The 24,838-nt window shown below is 39.3% G+C and overlaps 1 protein-coding gene across 1 annotated transcript in view; it reads left to right on the forward strand.

The window, feature by feature from the left end:
- Positions 1–478: 478 nt before the first annotated feature.
- Positions 479–24,838, forward strand: part of LOC135480086 (histone-lysine N-methyltransferase EHMT2-like) — a 50,916-nt gene continuing 26,556 nt past the window's right edge. The window contains exons 1-17 of the mRNA XM_064759840.1: positions 479–1,869; positions 8,110–8,146; positions 8,796–8,864; positions 9,784–9,849; positions 10,919–11,442; positions 13,162–13,293; positions 14,050–14,193; positions 15,008–15,207; positions 15,621–15,739; positions 16,648–16,714; positions 17,297–17,379; positions 18,652–18,758; positions 19,197–19,319; positions 19,618–19,719; positions 21,409–21,513; positions 22,438–22,553; positions 24,734–24,772. Of these exons, the coding sequence (XP_064615910.1) occupies positions 505–1,869; positions 8,110–8,146; positions 8,796–8,864; positions 9,784–9,849; positions 10,919–11,442; positions 13,162–13,293; positions 14,050–14,193; positions 15,008–15,207; positions 15,621–15,739; positions 16,648–16,714; positions 17,297–17,379; positions 18,652–18,758; positions 19,197–19,319; positions 19,618–19,719; positions 21,409–21,513; positions 22,438–22,553; positions 24,734–24,772 (3,398 nt within the window). The 5' untranslated portion in view covers positions 479–504. The remainder of the gene's footprint in view (positions 1,870–8,109; positions 8,147–8,795; positions 8,865–9,783; positions 9,850–10,918; positions 11,443–13,161; positions 13,294–14,049; positions 14,194–15,007; positions 15,208–15,620; positions 15,740–16,647; positions 16,715–17,296; positions 17,380–18,651; positions 18,759–19,196; positions 19,320–19,617; positions 19,720–21,408; positions 21,514–22,437; positions 22,554–24,733; positions 24,773–24,838) is intronic.

A 24,838-nucleotide genomic window follows, 5' to 3' on the forward strand; every position in this document is an offset into this window, starting at 1 on the left:
TTCTCAAGAAAATTACCATATGCGTAACCAAACGATTGTTCCTGTCAAAAAATAAGGCTTGTAAACTCTTTGCAAGGAAACGGGGGCGACGAGAAATGCAGTACAATCATTTCCCGGTCTAAAGTTTCATGTGGTTGAATAGAGGCTTTTGATGCTATTGCTTTTATAAAGGAGAAAACTTATGATTTATATTTTCAGTTATCAAATATGAATTTAATGGTCAAATACGTGAAATAATTAAATTTTGTTCTTCCATCTTTGTTGCAGGGTACAGAGAGAGATAAGAAAGATGGAGAACCAATGAAAACGCACAGCAGGAACGGTAGTATAGAAAAATATTTTATGAAGAAGAAGCTGGACACTGGGGATACGACCGTGAAGGAAAATGGGACAGCCGACCATGAAGATGCTAATGATGATGAAGATCCGTTAATAAAAGAACAAGACACTGCTGCCAAGTCTGTTGACATTCCAGAGGAGAGTGATGCCTTACCTTCAGCTGAAATGTTAGATTGCAAATTGAACATTGACACACCTGTTGAGCAAAACTCAAAGGAGGTATCAGCAGAAACAAAGCCTGCAGAGGAAAATATTGTGAAAGAGTCGGATTCTATCTCTGTGAAGGATACATGTGAACAGGGCAATGAGCCAACAGCTTCTAGTGAAAGTGGGAAGTTGGAAAATGGCATCCACAAGCCAGAAGAAAGTTTGACTGAAAACTCATCAAATGTTGAAGACAAACACAGTTCTTCGGATGAAACTTCAAAATGCGTTTCGGATACAGCTGGAAGTAATAATACCGAAAGTAGCAATCAAAGCTGTGAAAATGAACCAAGTTCAGATTCCAGCGTGTGTCTGAAGGCACCAACGGAAGAAAGGAAAACAGTAGATGAAAATGTTCCAATAAAGAGTGTTAACACTGATCTCAAAGTTTCTTCATGTATCCCTGATAAGACTGGAGAAAGTGCCCCCAAAGACAAAAACGAAAACCAAACAGAGGTAGACGAGAAAGCATTGATGATCAGTGAAAGCGTGGCCATTTCTCCACAGCAAAGCTACCACGGTGATAACCTTCCCACAAATCGGACAAAGTGCAAGCAGAAAGCACGCAAATCCAGTAAACCGTTTAGACAAGTGCTGTCAGTGTCCAGTGTGAAAACGGTCAATCTGGCCCCCATAGCTAACGTCCGGGTCAAACTGCCAGACATCGAAAGTGCTCTGAGCTTGCCAGGTAAACCTCTTGAGAATGCCAAATTAGTGCATGCTAAGAAAGCTGCTGTGCATGAGATACCTTCATCTGAGCCAGTTTTAATCTCTTCTTCTTTACCTCCAGCAGAGGAGAAGGCGCACTCTGAAAAGCTTTTGCCAGTGACAACGCACGCTGCCATGAACTCCCGTGTCAGACATCAGCGAAAGCGGATTCGCCGATGGGGGAAGGGAGACTTGCCTTTACGGAAGACCAAAAAGAAACGCCTGGTTCGTGCCAATAACACCGTGGCTGCTACTGCCACTGCAGTAGGCAATTCTGTTGCACCTCTGGAACATGTGGTGGAAAATAAATGTGGCAGCGAAACAGAGAATGACCAAATTAGGTCGAACCAGTTGGAACCCCTTAGCGAAAAGCAAGCTCTTGTAATGAGACAAAAACCAACTCCGACAATTTTGCAACTTTTGACAAAAAGCGCACCATACCGACCAAGATTGAATTCGTGCAAAACACTGTCAATGCTCAGAGCTAAAAGACTGCGGCCTAGTGGTTCAGAGAGATCTGGTAAAACTGTAGCTGAGCTTCTGATGGAAAGTAATAGCCGTAAAATTCAGGTGACAAAAGATCATCAAACTGTGAGAAATGGGCCTGGCTCTTTGCAGGTAAGTTGTAATATGGCTTATTCAGTGCACTTGTACTCGTGTGTACAAGAATGTTTCATGTGATTGTTTTCCGTTACACTGTTCTAGAAACTTAAAATTTGTTGTTTCGTGTTTTTTTTTAAAGAACTGAGGAAAATGTTGTCATGTACATGTGTTAAATGAGGCTTCAATTAAGACACCGGTAAGACTTAAATCCATGATTGTGCATTCAGGTATTGTAGCAGGTTTGGCATATTTGACATTTTTACATGAAGTCACATCACATAAATCAGCCTGCTCTATTACAACCAAAGTTGGTAATAAATAACATCACATAAATCAGCCTGCTCTATTACAACTAAAATTGGTAATAAATAATATCACATAAATAAGCCTGCTCTATTACAACCAAAGTTGGTAATAAATAACATCACATAAATCAGTCTGCTCTATTACAACTAAAATTGGTAATAAATAACATCACATAAATAGGGTTGCTCTATTACAACCAAAGTTGGTAATAAATAACATCACATAAATCAGCCTGCTCTATTACAACTAAAATTGGTAATAAATAACATCACATAAATAAGATTGCTCTATTACAACCAAAGTTGGTAATAAATAACATTACATAAATCAGCCTGCTCTATTACATCCAAGTTGGTAATGAATAACATGATAATTTGTTTTCCAATCATAAATCGTTTATCTTAAAAGACGGGTGCGTCAGTATTTTGTGTCTGACACACGGGGCTTGCCCACCCATCGCTGCCCACCATGGGCAGAACCCTGCCAGGTCCAGGTCCAACTGTTACATGTAGGGCTGCATTTTAATAGTGCCTACTTAATTAAAAATATTTTAACACTAAACTTTAAGGATTTTGCAATCATAGTGTTATAGAGTTCATCATATGGCTCTTACAAAAAATGGTTAAGCTTGCTTAAATGAGAGCCAGATTTCACAAAATGTCTTAACTGTTTTGCTTTAATATGAAGTAATGTAAATAGTATTTGACTTCAGATGTTTTGAGAAACGCTGTATGTTAGGTTAATGACTGAATCAAAACAGCCTTTATTGAACATTCAACTTCATTAGGATACAGGATTGTTCTGATTAGCTGGTGTGAGAGATAAGCAAGTCCAGCAAGTGCCTAGTCTGAGCTGAATTTTAGATACTTATATAGCAGACTTATTCAAGCGTGACCAAGACTGTAGAGTTTAACCCTGGAAAGCCTATCTCCTCTTTCAGCCAACCATTGTCGATTCTGTGTCCTTTGAAAAGTTTTAAATTAATGCATGTATTTTGTCTTTGGTCTGCTCAATTGGAAACAAGAAAAGTGTATGTGTAGTATAAAATTGTATTTATCTGTTGATTATACATGCTTTGTTGTAGATGTACCATATTATTGGTACTGTAATTCTTCAACCTTTTCGCATGTTTGCAAGATGTTTATTCAAGCATATTCTGAAGGCATTATTCTGTGTAGACTGATAAAATTATACTCTTTGTGAAGCCCAGAAACAGGATAATCCAACCAATGTTGTTTTGTGTTTAAAATCAAATTAAAACTGTGCATAAATTGCAGTTGCTCTTTTATATGCGAAAAGGTTACGGAAGTAGGGTATATGTACATGGTTCCCAGAGGTTGATAGAACAGGGTTTATCCACGCACCAACCGCCACACTCAAGGAAAAGTTGAGTTTTTCTTTGAATTGAAATTGATAATTTTTTTTGGGACTTTTGGGACCATTTAAGGTATCAAAACTGAATTTATTTGTACTTTGACCTCCATCATGGATTAACATCATTACCACACCCTGTTTGAGCTCAGGCTGGCCTCGTCTTGGTTGGAAGTTTTCTGGACAGGTCTTGGACATATTTCACTGGACCTACATGTAGTTCGTGCCTGGAAGCCCGAAATGGCAGTAACAACAAAGGGGCGCTTCCAGTATTAGGTCGAAAGGCTAATTTTTAAAAATTAATCTACTTTTGCATGAAAAGGGCATTTTTTTTTTGTCAGTATTTGGAAGAAATTAACCAGAATACATGTGTGCCAGGTTATTGAGAACTGTAGGTTGGCCAAACCAGTATTTTAATTCTCTCCATATTATGTTATGTATATTAAGATCTGTAATTTGGCCAGACCAGTATGTATTTCTGATCATTTCATGTTATTATAAAGATCTGTAGTTTGGCCTGTACAGGACTGTAGATTGACCAGATCAGTGTTTACAGTTCTTTCTTTACCAGGTCAGATTGACCTGTACGTTGACCAATTTAGCCAATGATTATAAATCCCATGTATCCCATGATTCCTTGTGTCTGGTTAGTGATTCTTGGTAACTGGACACAGCTGGGGGTCAGTGCGGGTCTGAGCAGTGTGGTGACAGGATTGTACTTACCTGTGACAAGATCAGTAGACATACTTACACTTCACTGAACATGCAACTGTTAGCTCTAGTAGAATCATCGGTACACAGCTGCTGACAGATTGCACATCTCATGTACGGTGTGCTGAGTGAATCCTTGCAAAACGCTTTAGTGAGTGTCGAAATGTTAGCACAAGCGCCTTCTCTACCTACACATGTACATATCTTTTACCAGAATGCAGGTTTAACGTATGGTCTACAAGAGCATGTCTTTCAAAACATCACCGAACAACGAATATGTGGCTAAGTAAACAAATGCCCACATGCGTTTTATAAGTTAATTCACAAATACAATACTTCACTGCTCCGACTTACGGCAATTAGGTCCAGCTTTACAGGTTTGCCTTGTTGGGGTAAGGGAATCCATTTTCATGCAATTTGCTTGAATCGGAACTCACTTTACCAATGTAGGCCTTGATAACCTAACAATAGCATTCATTAAATGGAAATTGTACAGGCGTAGGTGCCAAACTATAATCTATTGAGCATTCATATATCAGACCCCTAGCCAGGATTTGAAAGGGGCGTGGTGGAATAGCTGTCTGAAAGGGCATGCACCGCGAGGGTAGCGAACATCGCTGTAAGGCCGTGGTCCGTCCAGGGGGCCGCCTAGCTATAGATCCCAGATGCTCTGAGAAGCAATCTAAGCCATTTATAGCCATTAGATTTGACCAGAATTTCACTATATTTCATGTGAAGAAAAACAGTTTTTCACATTTTGTCTGTGTTGAATCCAGGAATTCTTGTCAAATCAAATGACATTTGAAAACTGAAAATTTCAAGATAAATTTAGAGTAATTATGCCGATTTAATGTGTAAATATAATATTTCTATTCACCTTTTAACAGAAAACCATTTTCAGAGTAAAAAACATTCAGAAATTTGGAATTTCAACTTGTTTGTAAATTTTAAGTCATTTGTCTTTTTGGAAGAACCCTTTTGAAAGATGCAACAAGGCTCTGCATTCAACCCTAATTTTTGCCTAAGGAGTATTACTGCAGTGAATATCAAAAAGCAATCAATCATGTCAATGAAATGTCGTTGCACAATGTACCCTGAAAAATCACTTCCACGTAAAATACTGTCAAGAAAAATATAAACTGAAGAAAAAGTTTATTCACTTCAACTTAAGTCGAATACGATTGAATCATGTAGTGTTATGCAGAATTGACATAAAAGATGCCCAAAGTCATGGGAAATCCAAGTAAGTCATGGTAAATAATCCACAATTAAGTCATTAGTGTTATATGAGACAGCTGTCCATGTTTTGTTCCCATTTGGAGCATATGTTTTATGTTTTTGACACAGGGCACAGTATAACATTGGAATGTCAGCTTTGTCCTGGTCACTCCTTGCATAATTAATTAAAAGCCCGTCAAAATTAAGACTTAGAACAGCTTCTTTTCCTATAGAATGTTTTGATTTTCTTGGTTTTGACGTTTCACAAGGCACATTAGCAGTAACAGTTGTAGTATCCAAGGCATTTGTGATCTCGTGTCGTTGTTGTTGTTTCAACGTCAGCTCTCACTGGCCTCTCTGGCTCGGGTACACTGTTTTCATTGGTGACAGTGCCTGGTTTGGTTGACGGTGTGCCCCCGCTTTTCCCAAAGAAAAAATTGAATGACAATTGAATGACAGCCCTTGGCTGTTTTGGTTAATTCCCGAGAATGTTTCTTTGCTTGCCTTTCACTTCTTGGCATCTTTACTGCACCACGAGGAAGAGTGAATTCTCAGTGAATCGGGATTCTACAAAACACAGCAAAGGCAGAACAGAGTTTTGACAACACCCGAGTTGTGGAAATCACCAACAAATAAAGAAACGGCAGCGTGGCACATACATAGCTTTTAAAAAGGTGGCGTGGCAGCGATTTTAGGGGCTGGGCACTGCGCCATACAAAATAACGCTTGCGAGGGGTCTGGAAAAAAGGAGCATGGCACTAAGGAGAATTAATTGGGGGCAGTGTGGCGCTGGAAATAGGGGCGTGACACAAATAATGCTAGCTAGGGGCCTGGATACAAAGGGATGAGTTGTATTGATATCATGGCTAATCCCAGCCTTTCACACAACTCTAGGTATAGTCTTTGAAATTTCAACATAGTTTAGGAGACCCGTCAATCACAGCAGAGATGTTGTTTGACCAACTGATGTTTTGGCAGTTGTTTTTAATTCTGCTTGCTGTAAATGGGTTACATGTGCTGCTTAAGCCTCTGAAATATATGACTACATTTAATAAAATGGTGTAGCAGCAAAGTCCGAAGCAGTTTCACAAAAATTACTGTACATGCATTTCACTTGGCACTTGGCTGTATGTAAATTGATGGACATCAAGTAGCCTGTTTAGCGTGGACATTTTTGGAATATGCAGTTTTGTTCACTGTATTCACTTTCATTCATGAGTAAAAGCAAAGGTGTGACTGTTTGGGAAATCTTTATGCCTCACTGTCGTTCTGAAGTTGACCCCCATATGGTGTGGATTAGGAACCTAAGCCTTCATAAAGTTTAGTAAGGGAGGGGGAAGGCTTGCTAATATCTCATACATGTATGTCATACTACCCTCAACTCAGAATGTGTGGGAGTAACGGATTGGGGGAATTTTAGATCATTTTCCGCAAATTATTCAAAAAAAGAATTTGATGACCGACGGATCCAAACTTGAGAATATGTGACTGGCTTGTTACACGCATCCAACAACATTTTAATGAGACTAGATGGACTAGTGAGTGTATATTCACCTTTCTCTGAGTCCATTTTGGGGAGTCTACCCCATGTGGCAAGGGCCAGCAGCCAGACCGTCACTGGGGATTACTGCACAGCTGGGGGCTGATCACTCTCCCCTGTCGTCTTCTTTGGCCGCTCTGATCAGCTAAACTTTATGGCCAGAAATTGTCTGCTAAACTCTACATGTATGTGATTTACGGTACATGTACTTGGTTCATTGTCATGCCAGTTCATTGTTTGGCAAACTCAGTACATATGCTTGGTTAATTGTTAGGTCACTTTGTTGTAGGTTGGCCAAATCAGTACATGTACTTGGTTCATGGGCTGGCCAGTTCATTGTAGATTAGCCAAATCAGTACATGTACTTGGTTCATTGTCAGACCAGTTCATTGTAGGTTGGCAAACTCAGTACATGTACTTGGTTCATTGTTAGGCCAGTTCATTGTAGGTTAGCAAACTCAGTACATGTACTTGGTTCATTGTTAAGCCAGTTCATTGTAAGTTGACCAAGTCAGTAAATGTACTTGTTTCATTGTCAGGCCAGTTCATTATAAGTTGGCGAGATCAGTACATGTATTTGCTTCTTTTTCAGGCTTGGCTTTTATGAGAAGTATAATTATTTGGTTTTCTCTCTCAGCTTAATCTTCGTGAAAAAAAATGTAAGGTGTCCAAATTAGTGTTGGGTTGTTTGAAAAGAGAAATGCAGGATAATTCAGATAAAAAGGAATAGTGTGTGTCAGAAAGACAACACTACTAACATACACTGGATGCTCGTGACTGACAGGGTTCTCCCAGGGCGCACACCAGCGCGACGTCCAACTCATGTTGGCTTCCTCCCCGGCTGTCAGGTCTGGCACCAACCTGCCGATGGTCGTGGGTTTCCCCCCAGGCTCTACCCTGTCTCCTTCCCACCATAATGCTGGCCATCGTCGTATAAGTGAAATATTCTTGAGTATGGCGTAAAACAACATGGTGAAATAAGTTAATAGATAAACAGGGTCCTCCACCCCTCTTTCCTATGAAAATAAAGAAGCTACTTTTCATATAAGTTAATTCATTGTTCCTCTTGTTTATTACTTGTTATGTTTTGTTTTTTTTCTCCATCACAGGCTCGTTTGGGACAAGCTGGTTCCTTAAACTCAGAAGGTGAGCATTACAAGTATTATATTTGTATATATGTAGGTACACATGCACTGTATGACCTGCATCTTACTGGAATCACAAGTGCCAGCTGTCAACAAGGAAGCTGATGCCCAGCCCGTGCTGTATATTCATGTCAGTACAGGTAGTTGGCTTTTATTAGCTGAACAATGATAGCAACTTGTACATCACACATAGGAACGAAGGTTTGGCGGTAACTTGCAAGAAGTCAGTGGTTTATCGTGGGTTTTGAGATGTTTGGTTTCTGAATTTGACAAAGCCCAGTCTTAGATTGGCAATTTTGGATGTTCCTCTGCCTCCACTATTCTCTACTGTCAGCTAACGTTTTTTTTTTTTTTGGTGATCTTGCCTGACCATTCATGAAAATTGCTGATGTTTTTAGTTTGCTAAGGAACAACCAAAGTGAAAGTTAGGTTGCCACCTATTACTTAGGTTCCCCCGTTTCCAGACTGCCAAAGTTTATGGCTCTTCCATAGGTTTTAAGTTTGCAGAAATTACAACATCTACATGTATATGTAATCAAAATTTAATTTTACGTAGCATCATTTAGTCTTCGTACTTGGATCAGCAAGATTTCCTTCAAAGTGTGAAGGTTTGGGTTGATGAGCTAACTTTCCTGTCTCGTATACTTCAGGTGTGTTGATAACATCACCAGGTCTGGGGTTAGGACGCCGGGTCAGTCTCAGGAAGAGGAAACCTACAGGTGGGTTGAGGTTTTATTCCATTATTTCACATGACTGATTTAACTCGATCCCACTTCTTGTGGGGCCTGCGCAGTAAGCAGTTGCATAAGTTCGCGTGGCCATTCGTGCAGTCTTGAATGTTCATTGAAGACCACTTGTCTTCCTCCAATATACCGGCCCCGCTAGCACAATTTGTAGAGCGTCCGATTCGGGAGCGGTAGATCAAGGGCCAATCCTGGTTCGAGTCACACCCAAGGCTTTAAAAGAGGAAGTGCAGCTTCAACGCTTGGCGTTAAGCATGAAGGGGAAAGTGCAACTAATGGTTGACCCGTATCAGTATAATGGTTCGGGCGGGTCAGCTTACTTGCCTTTGGCAAGCCATTTTAGTGAAGCAGGACTAGATAAAAGAGAGGTGGAAATCTATCCTGTGACAAGGAGGCACATTAGATGCATTCTAAGGATTGTCATATTACTGAAAAATTGTCAAGTACGACGTTAAACCCCAAGCACTCACTCACTCACTCACTCTTCCTCCAAAAAGATGTACAACCATTCGATTCAAATTGGTGTCAGACAATAATGAAATATGTAAATGAATAACTTGAGAAATAACTGGGATGACTTGCTGGATTATTTTGGTAAAGTGTTTTGCTTGTCACAGCAGATCACTGAGGTACAGGGTCAAATCCAGCTTCTGCTGGGGTGGCTGTATCTTAAAAGTCAGAAGGTTTTTAATCTCAGGTACAAAAAGAGGTACAGTATCTGCTGAGTTACAGTGGTTTAGACCAGGTATTTTCGGTTTCCTATATGTATAAACTTTTCACTGTGAAAAAAATGACCAATGAAATAAATAGATATATCCAGCCGTGAAATTGAAATAAAAAATTCAAGTAAGAAATAAAAAAACTGAAAAAAGGCTTGGTTTATTTTTTTTTTCAGAAGAGGAAGATGGCTGTTTCTCACCAGTGCGTGACAGTACCATCATGGCAACTCCAGGATCAGGCAGTAAGTGACAACAACAAGATGGTGTTGACTAAACTGTACTAGCGAGCTCTGTCCACCTGTTGCATGTCATCGATTCTCGCACATGGTCTTCTGTTTACAAAATTGTAGGCTTCGTATTCTCTGTAACGCCCAGAAGTCTGTGAAATTTTATTTTTTGATGGCGATAAAAGACTATGCAATATTACAGGATCTGGAAAAATAGGGTATAGCATGCTAACTCTGACAAGTTTCCCTCGTGCTGAGGATTTCAGTGGTGGATGTTCTCACCATATTGCCCATTAAGGTAAAAGAAATATAATTTAAAATGCTGTTACATCCTAAAACAAGATTGTCCTCTTGCACTCGAGAAGCTTGTTAGTAAAGTAAAATATGATGTAAGGCTCATCATATAGACAACTGAAAACTGCGTGCAAAAATACTTTTATGAATTTTTTCCAATTTTTTTGTTTTTGAGTATTCAAAGGGATTCAAATATATGAATACTGTAGTGGGCTATAATGAGAAATGTTGACAGTATCTAGGAGCTATGATGTCACAACACCTTGTGTTCCTGGTTTATTTAGTGATGTCTACCTCGATTTTTAGAGGTTTTTTCCTTTAAAGTCAACGATCTATATTAAAGGGCAGGATGTCAAAACTTTGACTGCCTGATAGACAGACACAAAAATGGAAAGACACAAAAATAGACAGACACAAGGACTTGTAAATGTAGAGCTGGTTTAGAGCTTTAAGCTTAAAAATTTTCATACATGAAACAAGCATGGATCAGAGTGTGTGGTGATTCAATCGTTTTTAAGAAAACCTTAAAATCATATTGAGTGACCTGAATTTTTGTCAAGGTCATCACTCTAAAGGGCTTGAAATAACAGTTTGACCACTGATAAGGATGACCATGTGTGTCATCCTGAACACAAACAGGGTTGAATTCAAAGTTCTGAGAACAGCCATTGCTTAAGAGGATTTTTGCCCATAGACTAAAAGTTTCCTGGAAGGTCTAATTTATTTGTTTGAATAGTTAAGAGTAACTAGAGGAAGGGTAATACTGTGTGTTTATTTTTGTCTTTTGCAGGCAAGAAAAGGAAAATGTGCACTCCAGAGAGAGTAGTGTCGGGTGGTGAGAAGTGGCAAAAGGGAGATGACTACGAGATTCCCGAGGCTGACCAAGGCACAGGAGACAGCCCAGACTTACCTCCCCCTAACATCTCCACCATCACCACGGTAACAAGACAAGATGGGGACGGTTCCGGGCCTTCTGTAAATGTAGAGATTAGTTTAGACCCACCGGTAATCACGATGTCTGGCGTCACTGCAATGAACGCTTCGTATTTAACTCATAGCCAACCAGAGAAGAAGCATTTCCCGAAAGGGGAGCAAACCTATGCACCCAGTCCTTCATCAAAGAATTCTACATTACGCTCTGTGTTATTGGACCAGATGTCCTACCCACACCCTCTGCTGGGACGAAAACCTGCCATATCTCTGTTGTCCGGGAAAGCAAGCCACACCCCAAATGGTGCCATATATCCTGTGACACCAACTATATCAGACGAGGGTCCAGAAGAGGGGAATCAACCACGGCCAGCGTCTGCTCCGGTAAGATTGAAACTGAATATCCAGTATTGGTGTACTATTGAACAAGGATGAAAGAAGACTGGTTTGGGACTTTTTCTGAAATGGTGGTTTTCTCTGTTCGCTCGGCTTTCCTTGATATCAAACATGACTGCTGTTGTATAAAAACTGAAAAATTCTTCAGCAAGGCTTGAACAGTGATGAAATAAATGAACATTTTCTCTAGAAATTAAAGTAAATAGAAGCCGTCTTTTTTTTGGTGGTGAGTTCGTTGAGGTATGTTTGAATCTACACATAGTAGTCACTGCCTATGTTCTGACTTGACCCTTAATATCTGAAGCAACAGCTTCAGTAAAAATGTTCAATGACCTCCGTTTGAATGGAAAGGAGGAGCCTCTATGACCGGGTGGTTAGCATGCCAGCGCGGCATAATGACCCAGCAGCCTGTCACCTCTCACTGTGAGTGCAAGTTCAGCTCATGCTGGCTTCCAGTCTGGTCGTATGTGAGAAGGTTTGGCAGCAACCTGCGGATGTTCATGGGTTTTACCAGGGCTTCTCTCACCATAATGCTGGCCGCCGCTGTATAAGTGAAAAATTCACGAATACGGCGTAAAACTCCTATCAAATAAGTAAAAGAATGTAGTGGACAAAGCATAGTGTCAATAGTGTCAATGTTCTATGTTGGTGCTGAGGAAATTTTCCACAGGTTTTTTGGTCAAAAGAAAGTACAAACCACTATTAATCTGTGCAAGAAGTTTTGTTTTCAGTTTAAACAGGCAAAGCAACCTGAGCTTTGCCCAGTTTCCTCCCACCATAATACTGGCTACCTTCGCATGAGGGAAGTATTCATGAATCAAATAAATGAATAAATAAATAAAGTTACTGACAAAAACATCATAAAGCCTTGTTTTTAACATGCTGCAGAATGGGAGAAATACATTTATGTTTCATTTTAGCTCATAAAGAACAGCACGTGGGAAGGTCTGGCAGCAACCTGCAGATGGTTGTGGGTTCCCTCATGGCCTGCTCTGTTTCCTCCCATCATATAGCATCATAGAAATGAAATATTCTTGCTTATGGCGTAAAACACCTTTCAAATAAATAAAGTGCAGGATTGTTTTCATAGGTTAAGTTAACCTTTAGTGTCTAGACCAAGAGAATGGTGCAATATCAGCATTTAGAGCAATCCTGTTCTAAAATCAGTGACAATCGGAAATTAGGCAGTAGATAACTGTGATATATGCTGTAGTTACATGTCATGACATTTACACAAGTATCAGACTTCAGTACAGTCAGTACAGCTGCACGATATCTCTTCCTGCCGGCATCCTGAAGTGGGACTTGTAGTTCTCTTGTGTACAGAGGTAGAAAAAGGCTAAACCAGGAACTAAATGTTAGTGATTGTTAGCTGTGGTATTGTGTGGTGTATAGGTCTGGTAAGCCTTTTGTGTTATGCAGCTACAAAAAGCCACATGTATTAAAAAGAGGACTGATACAATAGTAGATTCTGCCAGGTTAACAAATGTCTATTCTGTACTGCTTTCTTAAAGTGCATGCTGTTCACTGAGCTGATTATTGTGAAAGGTTAAGCCTTTGTTTCAGTTACACTAACTGTACTTTAGGGCTGGAAAAGCTGAGGAGAGTTTTTTTTTTTTGTGGGTTAAACATCAAGTATTTTATGTGTAAAATAAGGTACTGTTGTTGGATTTGCCCCAGCACTAATTCTGTTTTTGCTTTTCTCAGGGAGTAGGCAGTAGCAGTCCACCTCAGAGAGATATCATTCCGTTGTGTTGTTGTAAGATTAACGGAGCCTGTGTCAGCAAGCTCACCAAACCTGTCATTTACTGTCAGGCTCTGGATTCTGTGGATGGGAAGGTAAGCTCCGCCCCTAACATACATGCAAGCCCAGCCTTCTTAAGTACCCTTGTGATGGTTTGTATTACAGGGGTGGTGTTCGAAATAGCTACTTCAGCTGTTACTTGGTGATCATCAGATATTTGTGGCTGTTGGAAAACTTCAATCCAATGACATTTTTAAGTGCTGTTGTGCAGTGTGATAACTGATGACAGTGCCAAAAAGATAACAATGAAACAACAAGTGATTCAAGTCCTATCTGGGAAATATGTGTCTTCACATCTGCACTGCCAAGATGACGTGCATCTGGTAAGGGTGTCATGCGCAAAGGAAACAAAGGGAGATAATTCTTGAATAGACTCTTGAAGAGTTGCTTCCCTTGCTATCTGTAGTTTCAAGTCTGAAATGTAGACAAATTTTCTTTCACAGCTGTGTTAAAGGAAGAATTTATATCAGAATGTCATTAGTTTTGTTCTTATTCCACAATTCCCAGGACAAGTTTGATCCTTGGGGTCTGGGACCAAAATAGCAAATTACAAGAAAGTATTTATGGGCTGAAAAAAAATCTGCCATTTGTCTTTCAAAATCTCTATTGTTCGACTATTTTGTCAGATTATAAACCCAAAACAGAAGGTTGAACATCTTGGCCAAAAAAGAATCCCTTCAGAAAGTTGGGAATTTGTCCCCGTGTTACATACCTTGCTGAAAGTAACATTGTAACATATATGTGCCAAATATGATTGCTCAGTCAGCAAGTTATGGTTTTGTACCTGGCAGGTAATGGGTTGTTGTAACAAAGTTTCCAGCCCTCAACTGGTCAGACCAGCGGTCAAGATCCCCTTCATGGCCGTCTGTGAGGTCCATAGGAAGAGGCTGAAGCTGCATCAGTGTTGTCCAGGCTGTGGTCACTTCTGTACGCAGGTAAGTGGCAAGATTTACTGGCACTTTGCTGAAATAATGGTGGGTAATCTGAAATATTCTGAAAATCAAATACATCGTAATTCTCTAAAAAATCTTTTCTGGAACAAGTGAGATAGAGTGTTCAAGGATATTTCAGAAGAGAAGCTGGGAAATAAAAATCAGAAGTGTTTAGAAACTGATTAAGATTATCACATTGACCAACTTTGTATGTCCATATTAAATCTATCTTGAATGCCCATTCTGCGGATAAATATTGCATGCTTATTGAATTCTGTGATTCTTGTTGGTCATTTATTCCTGTGCAAAATATTGCCTCAAACATTCAGGTTTTGAGAATCCTATTTGGTCCATTTATCCAGATCTGGAAACAGCTTTGACTCATGCTTAATCACTGATACAGTGTATGCTAATTTATCCTGGGATATAACTTTCTTGAAGTCCATAATGCTGCCACATTATAAGTGGACTATTCTTGACTACGGCGTCAATATGAATAAACATTTATTTATTTAATTGGTGTTTTTACGCCGTACTCAAGAATATTTCACTTATACGACGGTGGCCAGCATTATGGTGGGAGAAAACCGGGCGTAGCCCAGACGAAACCCACAATCATCCGCAGGTTGCTGTCAGACCTTCCCACGTACGGCCGGAGAGGAAGCCAGCATGAGCTGGACTTGAACTCCCAATGACTGCATTGGTGAGAGACTCCTGGGTCATTACGCTGCGCTAGCGGCTAACCAGCTGAGCCATGGAGGCCCCGAATAAATAGTTGAATGATCTTTTCTGAATTTGCTTGTACTCTCTATTCCAGGGTCCATTTTACCAGTGCAGGAAAGAAGGCGGCTCCTCAATTCATCATTTTCACAAAAGCTGTCAGGTCTTCAAGAACGGCAAATATTTCTGTCCCCATTGTGGGGAGGAATCGTTACAATTTGAGGTCAACCTGCGGCTGAACGAGCCTCGGCACATGACCAAGTTTGGAAAATCAGAACACGACGTAAAGCAGACAATGTAAGATGTGTTGAAGGGGTCAGCAGAGTATGTAACTGGTGTTTTTCAGTCCACTTTTTGGGACGAATTATTGGGGCAAATACGCCATGTACGTCATGAGCACCATGTGTTTGGGAAAGCAAGATAAACATTGTGAAATGAATAGCCACAACCTCAACAGTGAAAAGCAGTAGAATTGATCCTGGTTTGTGGATATACCTGCTGTGAACTTGAATGAATGAATGAGTATGGTTTAACATAACATTGACATGTTTCAACCATAAAGTTTAAACTTTTAAAGAGGTATGTTTGATTTTTCAGGCCTTTATCAGTATACGTGATTGCTGTAGGAATGAAACAAGTAGCATTAGGGCATAAAACATCAATTAACCCAAACAAAATGCTGAATGCCCTTTTGACTGTTTACCCCACAGATCACGGGCAAAGATGGGCATACATGCGAACACTTACAAAACACGAGAAAGTGACCTACCTGACAGTGTGTCTACGGCCTCATACACATTGGAGGGTAGTAACAAAACTTTCTCTACAGGTAAGTCATCTTGATACATACACTGAGCCTTTCTCTACAGGTAAGTCATCTTGATGCATCCACTTAGCCTTTCTCTACAGGTAAGTCATCTTGTTACATACACCGAGCCTTTCTCTACAGGTAAGTTATCTTGATACATGCTCTCAGCCTTTCTCTACAGGTAAGTCATCTTGATACATACACTCAGCCTTTCTCTACAGGGAAGTCATCTTGTTACATACTGTTAGCCTTTCTCTTCAGGTAAGTCGACTTGATACATACACTGAGCCTTTCTCTACAGGGAAGTCATTTTGATACATACACTGAGCCTTTCTCTACAGAGAAGTCATCTTGATACAAGACTATGTACATTTAGCGAAGTCAAAGCTAAATGTGCCATAGGGTTGTAACAAATCTTTCTGCACATGTGGCTTAGGCAAGTGATGTCTTGGGACAAGCAATAATTCCGGCTCTGGCGAGTTTGACAGCAGTTATAATCTTTAGCAAAAAAAGTAGAAACTTTTCGATTAAAATCTACAACATATTTTAAGCATTATCGGTATCTCTTAGCCTGGGTCTTTGTTGTTTTGCATGGCATTTCATTGATGCAGTTACTGTAATGTCTGTTTGCAATGTATACAGTCTGCATCAAGGAGACAAATAGAATTATTGAAAACTGACAGCATTGTAATTATTGTTATCACCAATGCGTTTGCTGTGAGTATGAGTGCAGCTTATACTGGCTTCCTCTCCGACCATACATGTTAAGGACTGTTAACAACCTGTGTATGGTCGTGGGTTTCTCCCGGGCTTTGCTCAGTTTCCTCCCATCATTATGCTGGCCATGGTCATATAAGTGAAATATTCTTGAGTACAGGGTAAACACCAACAGGATAGATAAATTATTTTTGTGTGTGATCTGTTTACAGCTGGTTTGCCATTTGGTCCAGATCGTTACTCCCTTGAACGGATATTATACCTCTTACCTCAGGAAAGGTGAGTTCAACTAACTGTTCAGTATTTGGGAATTTGGGGATTTAACCAACTGATTCTCACAAACAGCTCTGATCAAGATTGAGGGATTCAGGAATTTGACTCACTGAACTAAAATAGGTGTTCTGTATTAAGGGATTCAGGAATTGGACTACCTCATCTTCACAAAACAACTTTGTTTAACATTAAAACATTTGGGAATATAACCAGCTCATCCTAATACATATTGTGATACATTTTGGTCACATAAGAAAGCAAACTACTGTACACCATCCCAAAGAAGCAGCTTATCCTCACAAAACAGTGCTTCAACATTAAAAGATGAAATAATTTGGCCGGCTTGTTATAACACTACAACTTGGTTTAGCATTGTTTTCAAAGTTTCAGTCAGGTGACTAGTTGTTTATAACAAAACAAATCTGTTTAATATTAAGGGATTTTACAGGTTGACTAACTCCTCTCAAAACAACTGTGTTCAATATATAAGGACTCCTTATTCGTCATATGACTGAAAAATTGCTAAGTAAGACGTTAAACCCCAAGCACTCACTTGCGCTTCATGCTGTTGTTGTTGTTTGTCCACAGACCTAAGAAATACCGAGTTCTCCCCAAATGTATATATGGTCCAGCTAAAGATGGGGATTTGGACAAGGTGGTTTATATGCTGGGTAAGATATGCAAATTTGTGTGCTTGTATTTTTTGGACAGACGTGAAGCTGCCATCAGACTGAATCGGTGCTTATTGGCTGATAGTTGAGATAGAGGATTTTTAGGTTATAAATCTTAACAGTGTCGCTGTTGGACTGAGGCTAATTCATGAATCTGTCTACGAATCTAATCATGAAGCCGGTCTCTGAGCAGTATTAACCATACTCTACAAATGCCTTTCTATTTGGAGTTCAGCACTTGATGGTTTTAGGCAGAATGGTGATGTCAGCGACCAACTCGTAGAAAGCCTTATTACCTGATATACATGTAGTGTGTTGATTCACACTTACAAATGGGGTTCGCCCGCCTTCTACAAAGGGAAGCAAATCTTGTAACTGATAAAACAGCAGTGCCCTCTATCTAGTTGAATAACAATGTCAGCTTTTATTATTCATGATTACTGGTATTGAAATCAGTGGTATTGTTATTTAAGTAGGTAGAGGGCATTGATGCTTTTAGCAGTTACAAGATTTGCTTCTCTTTGTACAGGCTGGCGGACCCCATTCATCAACTGAGTTTGTTTTGGACACACAACAGTCAGTCAGAACTGATTACATTTTTTCTTTGGGCCAGGGGGTTACCCAGAAAGAGAAAATGTGAAAGATGGTGTCCAAACATCCCTTTCTTAGGCCATTATGTGACAGCGGGGTGTCCAGATTTCATTTTTAATCTCTCCCATGTTAAAAGTGCTGAAAACAGGGTGTCTGGCACCAGTTTTCGATTTGACCTGTCCATTTGGATGTGTGGATGGGTAGCTGGTTAACCCTATGCTTTGGCATCAACATATTCTCCTCAAGATCGCACAGTTGGTCGAGGGTCCGCTTCGGGAGCGGTAGATCCAGGGTCCATCCTGGGTCAGGTCACACTTAAGACCTTAAAAGGGGAAGTTGTAACTTCCTCGCTTGGTGTTCAGCATGATAGTGATAACGACTGGTTGACCCGTATCAATATAATGGCTCGGGCAGGGCCGCTTACTTGCCTTCGGTAAGGGGTCTCGGTGAAGCAGCACTACATAAAAGAGCGGTGGAAATCCGTCCTGTAACAAGGAGGCACAATACATGCACTCTGAGCATTCCTTTGTTGTCATATGACTGAAAAATTGTTGAGTATGACATTAAACCCCAAGCACTCACTCACTCACACACTCACTCACTCACTCCAAATCAGGCTGAAATATTGAAGCTGAAAACTAAAAAACTTTGACTTTGATATATGGATGTCTGTTTTCTCAGTTGAAGGAAGTGATCCTAACGAGAAATTCCCTGACTTTGACGGTCACTGTGCTGTCCATGCAGCGGGGATTGGGGGCAGCCTACCTGTGCTACACGTTCTCATACAGGTAAGATATTCTCTGAGAACACGATCCATTTTACAGTAATCATGTTCCGTAAATTTTGATTTATACTGAATGTTTTTCAGACATTTGACGTCTGCATGATTTGAGAAATATCTGTACCCCATGTGACAGTTGTTGTCCAATGAAAAGCAGAGTATTTTGTCTTATGCAGGATAAAATTCATTATCTGTCACATGACCGGTTTAGCTGTATAAGTATAATGGCTCGGGTGGGGTGACTTACTTGTCTTCGGTAACTCATCTCAGTGAAGCAGCACTAGATAAAAGAGCGGTGCAAATCCTGTAACAAGTAGGCACGTTACATGCAATCTTAGGACCCTTTCGTCATCGTATGACTGAAAAATTGTTAAGTACAACGTGAAACCCCAAGCACTCACTCACTGACCCATCATACCTGTCACATTGACTTCATTATCTTTAGGCCGGAGGAGAGGTGAATTGTATAGACGGCCTGCTGAAGACACCGTTGATGTATGCCTCGGAGAACAGCCATCTACCGCTCATCAAATATCTTGTCAAGGCTGGTGCCAGTGTTCATAGTCGGGTAAGTTTCTGATTGGTTAATTCAAAAAAAAAAATTTCATTTCAACGGGGCTGTAAAACATCTAAAAAAAATTTCAGCCGAATAAATATTTGATTTACTACATGTGTAAATTCAGCTGCTCTGCTGGTGAATAATTTGTGGAAATTGCAGGTAATTTTCAGTATTTCTAGGATATTTGGTGCTTTTGAGGTTTTGGTCACTGTTAAATAAAATAATAAAAAATTCCTTCAAAAAGAATTGTATTTGTTGTTTTATTCCTATATATAAATATGTCTTACCTGCAGCTTTGTTTTCATAGGGAGAAGATGGAATGACATGTCTACATTTAGCTGCCAAAGCTGGTCATATCGATGTGATGAGATATCTGCTACATTTTTCTGATATTGATATCAATGTTCAGGTTTGTATCATCAATGTCCTGTGTGTGGGTTGGAGAGTGACACTGTGCGTTTAGTGTTGGAAGCTGGTCATATGGATGTGATATCTGCTACATTTTTCTGATATTGATATCAATGTTCAGGTTTGTATCATCAATGTCCTGTGTGTGGGTTGGAGAGTGACACTGTGCGTTTAGTGTTGGAAGCTGGTCATATGGATGTGATATCTGCTACATTTTTCTGATATTGATATCAATGTTCAGGTTTGTATCAGCAATGTTCTGTGTGTGGGTTAGAGAGTGATACTATGCGTTTAGTGTTGGAAGCTGGTCATATGGATGTGATATCTGCTTCATTTTTCTGATATTGATATCAATGTTCAGGTTTTTATCATCAATGTCTTGTGTGTGGGTTGGAGAGTGACACTGTGCGTTTAGTGTTGGAATGTGGTCATATGGATGAGATATCTGCTACATTTTTCTGATATTGATATCAATGTTCAGGTTTGTATCATCAATGTCCTGTGTGTGGGTTGGAGAGTGACACTGTGCGTTTAGTGTTGGAATGTGGTCATATGGATGTGATATCTGCTTCATTTTTCTGATATTGATATCAATGTTCAGGTTTGTATCATCAATGTCCTGTGTGTGGGTTGGAGAGTGACACTGTGCGTTTAGTGTTGGAAGCTGGTCATATCGATGTGATATCTGCTTCATTTTTCTGATATTGATATCAATGTTCAGGTTTGTATCATCAATGTCCTGTGTGTGGGTTGGAGAGTGACACTGTGCGTTTAGTGTTGGAATGTGGTCATATGGATGTGATATCTGCTTCATTTTTCTGATATTGATATCAATGTTCAGGTTTTTATCATCAATGTCCTGTGTGTGGGTTAGAGAGCGATACTATGTGTTTTTAGTGTTGGAAGCTGGTCATATGGATGTGATATCTGCTACATTGCTCTGATATTGATATCAGTGGTCAGAATTGTATGAGGCCAGTGGCTCTCTGCAAGTTAGAAAGTGACGTTAAACAAAATTTGTTTTAACACCAGGCATATTATCTTTACTGTACACCTCACTTCATAAGTGTGGTGTTGATAATGAAAACGGGAAAAAAGCCTAATAATTTTTAATCAAGTTTGAATCAGTGGAATTACGATCAACTGATTTTGAATCAGTTAAATTCTGATCAGAGGTTTTTTGAATCAGTGATCATTTATGTAGTGTTGAAAAGTTTTTTTTCGAACTCGGAACTTCAGACTCGAACTTTTATTAGATGACCTTGTGTGGACTTGCTTAAAGACGTGAAAAATGGAACTCAGGATTCAAAATCATATCGAGCATTTCTCATTTAGTGTTCCAAAAATATATTTAATACATTTGATTCTGAAAGTTGATGTCAGTTTCAATTTCTCTCCTTTAAAAAGTTGACTTGCATGTAGTAATGATCATGTAGACATATTTCAGCGTTGCTCTCAAAAGATTTTTCTTAAAAGAAGTATTAAATATACTTTGTCTAGCTCATGCTGGCCTCCTCTCGGGTCATACGTGGGAAGGCCTTTCAGCAACTTGTGGATGTCCGTGGGTTGCCTGTTTTCCTCCCACCATAATGCTGACCGCGGTGGTATACTAGTAAGTGAAATATTCTTGAGTATGGCATAAAACACCAATCAAATGAATAAATAAATATACTTTGTGTATGTGTGACAGGATGATGGTGGGTGGACCCCGATAATTTGGGCAGCGGAGCACCGTCACGTAGCTTCCGTCAAGTTCCTGCTCAGCCAAGGAGCCGACCCTAACTTGAAGGACCAGGTAAAAAGCTGTGTAAAAAGGGTTCTTTGCCGGGTGAACCCCTAGAAAACCATCAAATTTTACTGCAAAGTTTTCATGTCCTTGAAAGTGCTTGATTTTTCAATGGTACATATCATGTGGCATTATGTTGGAAATGGACTAAATTACAGGTATGATGTGCCACATGATCTCCGTGTTAAAGTTTGTACTTAAGCTGATCATTTTTGAAGGTACTGGAAACTATGGGGCCCTTGAAAATCATTGAAAAAGGTTATCCGGCATTACAGTGTTTTGCCATCACTTTTGGTGAAAAACCATACTGGATTGGACGGTTGGAAATACATGCACAACCTATTTATTTATAATCACCCAAAAGTTCACAATAGCGGCAAATACTAGCCTTAGATGGACAGCTAGTTTATAATTTCTTTTAAATTAAGAAGATAGGCAATTTATTTACATTAAAAAGACGATATGAGAATTAGTTCTTAGTGTTTTAAGAAGTGATAGGTAGAGGTTACAATTGACTGATCAACAAATCAATAATAACCTTGCCCTAATTAAATGCCATAGACCATTTCGGAGAACTCATGAACTGTAAATATCGACTTCGTTTGAAATCTTTCGACATTTCTACGACTCTCAAAGGTTGATATCACGTTTCATTACATTTTGTGGTCAAGAAAAAATGTTTCACTGTTTTGACATATCTTACATACTGCAGGCTGTAATAGGTGATGTCCCACCTCTTGTTTCACCCCTCAGATGTTAATCTCTCGTTATGTTCTAGTGGCTGTCATTTAACAGAGGAGTTAATCCAGAGCAGGCCTATTAGGTGATGCGCCATTACGACTGGCAGTTGTGGTGGATGGGATTATATTTTGATTGACAGTGGCTATTGATCAGTAGATTGTACCCATGATCCCTGAATTGCTTTTTCCCCAGGAGGAGAACACGGGCTTACACTGGGCAGCGTTTTCGGGCAGTGTAGACATTGCAGAGATTTTCCTGAATGCTGGCTGTGATATTGAGTCCCCAAATGAGCATGGAGACAGACCATTGTGAGTACATACAACAACGACGACGACATGATCAGCATAGCTTGCATCAGCATTCAGCTTGCATTGCATATACTGAAGATCATCGTTAAATCAGTGGGTTATGTCGACATTTTGGGATTTGTAGTTTCAATGGGGCACCTTACCTGCTAAAGCAGTTTTCGTCCAAGCTTTGTAGTGTTTTGTTCATTGCTGAAAATGAGTGGTGGTTGAACTCTTATGTTATGAGAGATCTGTTGTATTTCTCCCAAATTTTGGGACACTTGGTCTGCTCATTGTAGCCAATCTATATGAAGTGGTAGCAGGAATATTGAGTTTCTTTTTTCACACATAGTTAGACCATCTAATGAACAATATGCTCATATCTTTACTTTTCCAAAATGCTGATAAAGAAATGTAATATTCTACTTTCAACACTACTAGTATCTGTCCCAAATATTAGAAGAATTAGGTTATGGTCAATACAGCTTGGACCTGAGTCGCCATTGCGCAGGAAATGGTACCCCATTGTTTATTGTTGTTGTTGACATGATTGTGCAATTACTTCAGCGTAAGCACAAATGTGTAGGGTGAATGGATTTGATTTTGGTTTTGTTCTGGATTTTCTGCTGTGCTGAGTAGCATACATCAATGCCTGGATTATTTGTGTAAATTTGATTTTTCTGACCTTCTTTCTGGTGTGAAAGTGTGCATGAGAATGTATCTGGAGAGGATGTTGCTTTCTTTAATTTCACCTTTTCATGATTTTTATCTTCACTATTTTGGGTTAAATTTACTGTATAATACACAAGAATTTTGAAAAGCAGGTGAAATTTTGCACTGTCCTCTCTGGAGGATAAACTGGAATGTTATGAAGTTGTTTTATCCTATTTTAAAATCACCTCCAACCCAAGTCATTGATTTCTAATACATTCTACATATATGCATGCTTTTTTGCAACCAAATTATCTGCACAAAGAAACATACATTTCCAAGTTTTGTGCCCTTAAAAAGAACAAACTTAGTTGGCAAATAGGTTGTTGTAATTGTCAGTCATAGTTATCCCCCCTTGTTTGTATGTTATCTCCCCTGATCCACATGAGCAGCATTTTATCCTCGAAATGAATGAAGTATTATTTAAAATGAATTTATTCCTGTATCATAACCAAAAGCTCCAGTGTTATAATGTTTTTTTTTGGCTTTTATCTTTTTCTTCGTGATTGTCTGTTCTAAATTTGTAATAAGATAGATTTCAAGTCCTCAAATAGACATGCTGACTGGAGAAACAGAACAGTCCCTGTTGAATTATTTGAGTAGAATAAATCCAGTAAATTTGTTTACTGGTTTTCAATTCTGTAAATTATTTACAGATATTTCAGTAAACAGGGTTCATAAGAATTTTTATCTCAATATGTGAAATATTTTTTTTGCGTTTGATCTGTAGAACATGAAAAGAAAATTTTCAGGCATGTGGATGAACAGAAAAGTTCAAAAGTGGACAGTATTCGAAAGGAAAACATCAAGCCAGTTTTCGGGCATTTCTTTGCAGTGTATTTTGTGAAAGCGGCTACATTTAGAGGCCTGAAAAGAATGATAGGATGAAAAAATGCTTTGTGGAATTTTGAAAAAAATTTTTTGCCATATCTACTGTACCCTAATTCCTCAACCCAAATGAAAGTGCAACTTCCTATGCAATTTATTGTAATTTGATTTTGGAGACAAAACTACATTGGATGGATTGGGCAATTTCAGAATTTGATCAGTCCACACAGAATAATGCCTTCCGAATATTTTTGAAGAAACACCTTACAAACATTGAAAAGGTTGAAGAATTACAGTCCTTGACCTAAAGTTTGATCTGTTACTAAATTTTATTTCACCTGCTTTTGCTTCTGCGAGTTCCTGTGATCTGAGACAGGTGTTTGAGGTATGTTTCGAAGGTATGCTGGTATCAAGCTGAAAAAATGAAATTTCAGGAACAGAAGTAATACTTTTTCACCTGTATTTTCCCCCAGAAATACACTTCTTTTTAGTGAATTTTGAGGGTAAATGCGTTAGCTTTAAATCATTCACATGCTTGATTATGACTTCTAGTCATAAGGTGGTATTATACACAAAGCCAGTATGTGTGTATTCTCTGATTTTCCTCTTGGGTTTTTGTTTTTCCCGCTCTCTGACCAACATTCTTGTCTGTTTTGTTACAGGCATATAGCTGCTCGGCAAGACCATTATGAGTGTGTCGTGTATGTATTATTGACTTTTTTCTTATTTTGGGTGAAAAATCCGTCATGTTAGATTAATTTGAAAGC

This window comes from Liolophura sinensis, chromosome 13 (assembly GCF_032854445.1).
Source record: "Liolophura sinensis isolate JHLJ2023 chromosome 13, CUHK_Ljap_v2, whole genome shotgun sequence".
NCBI lineage: Eukaryota > Metazoa > Mollusca > Polyplacophora > Chitonida > Chitonidae > Liolophura > Liolophura sinensis.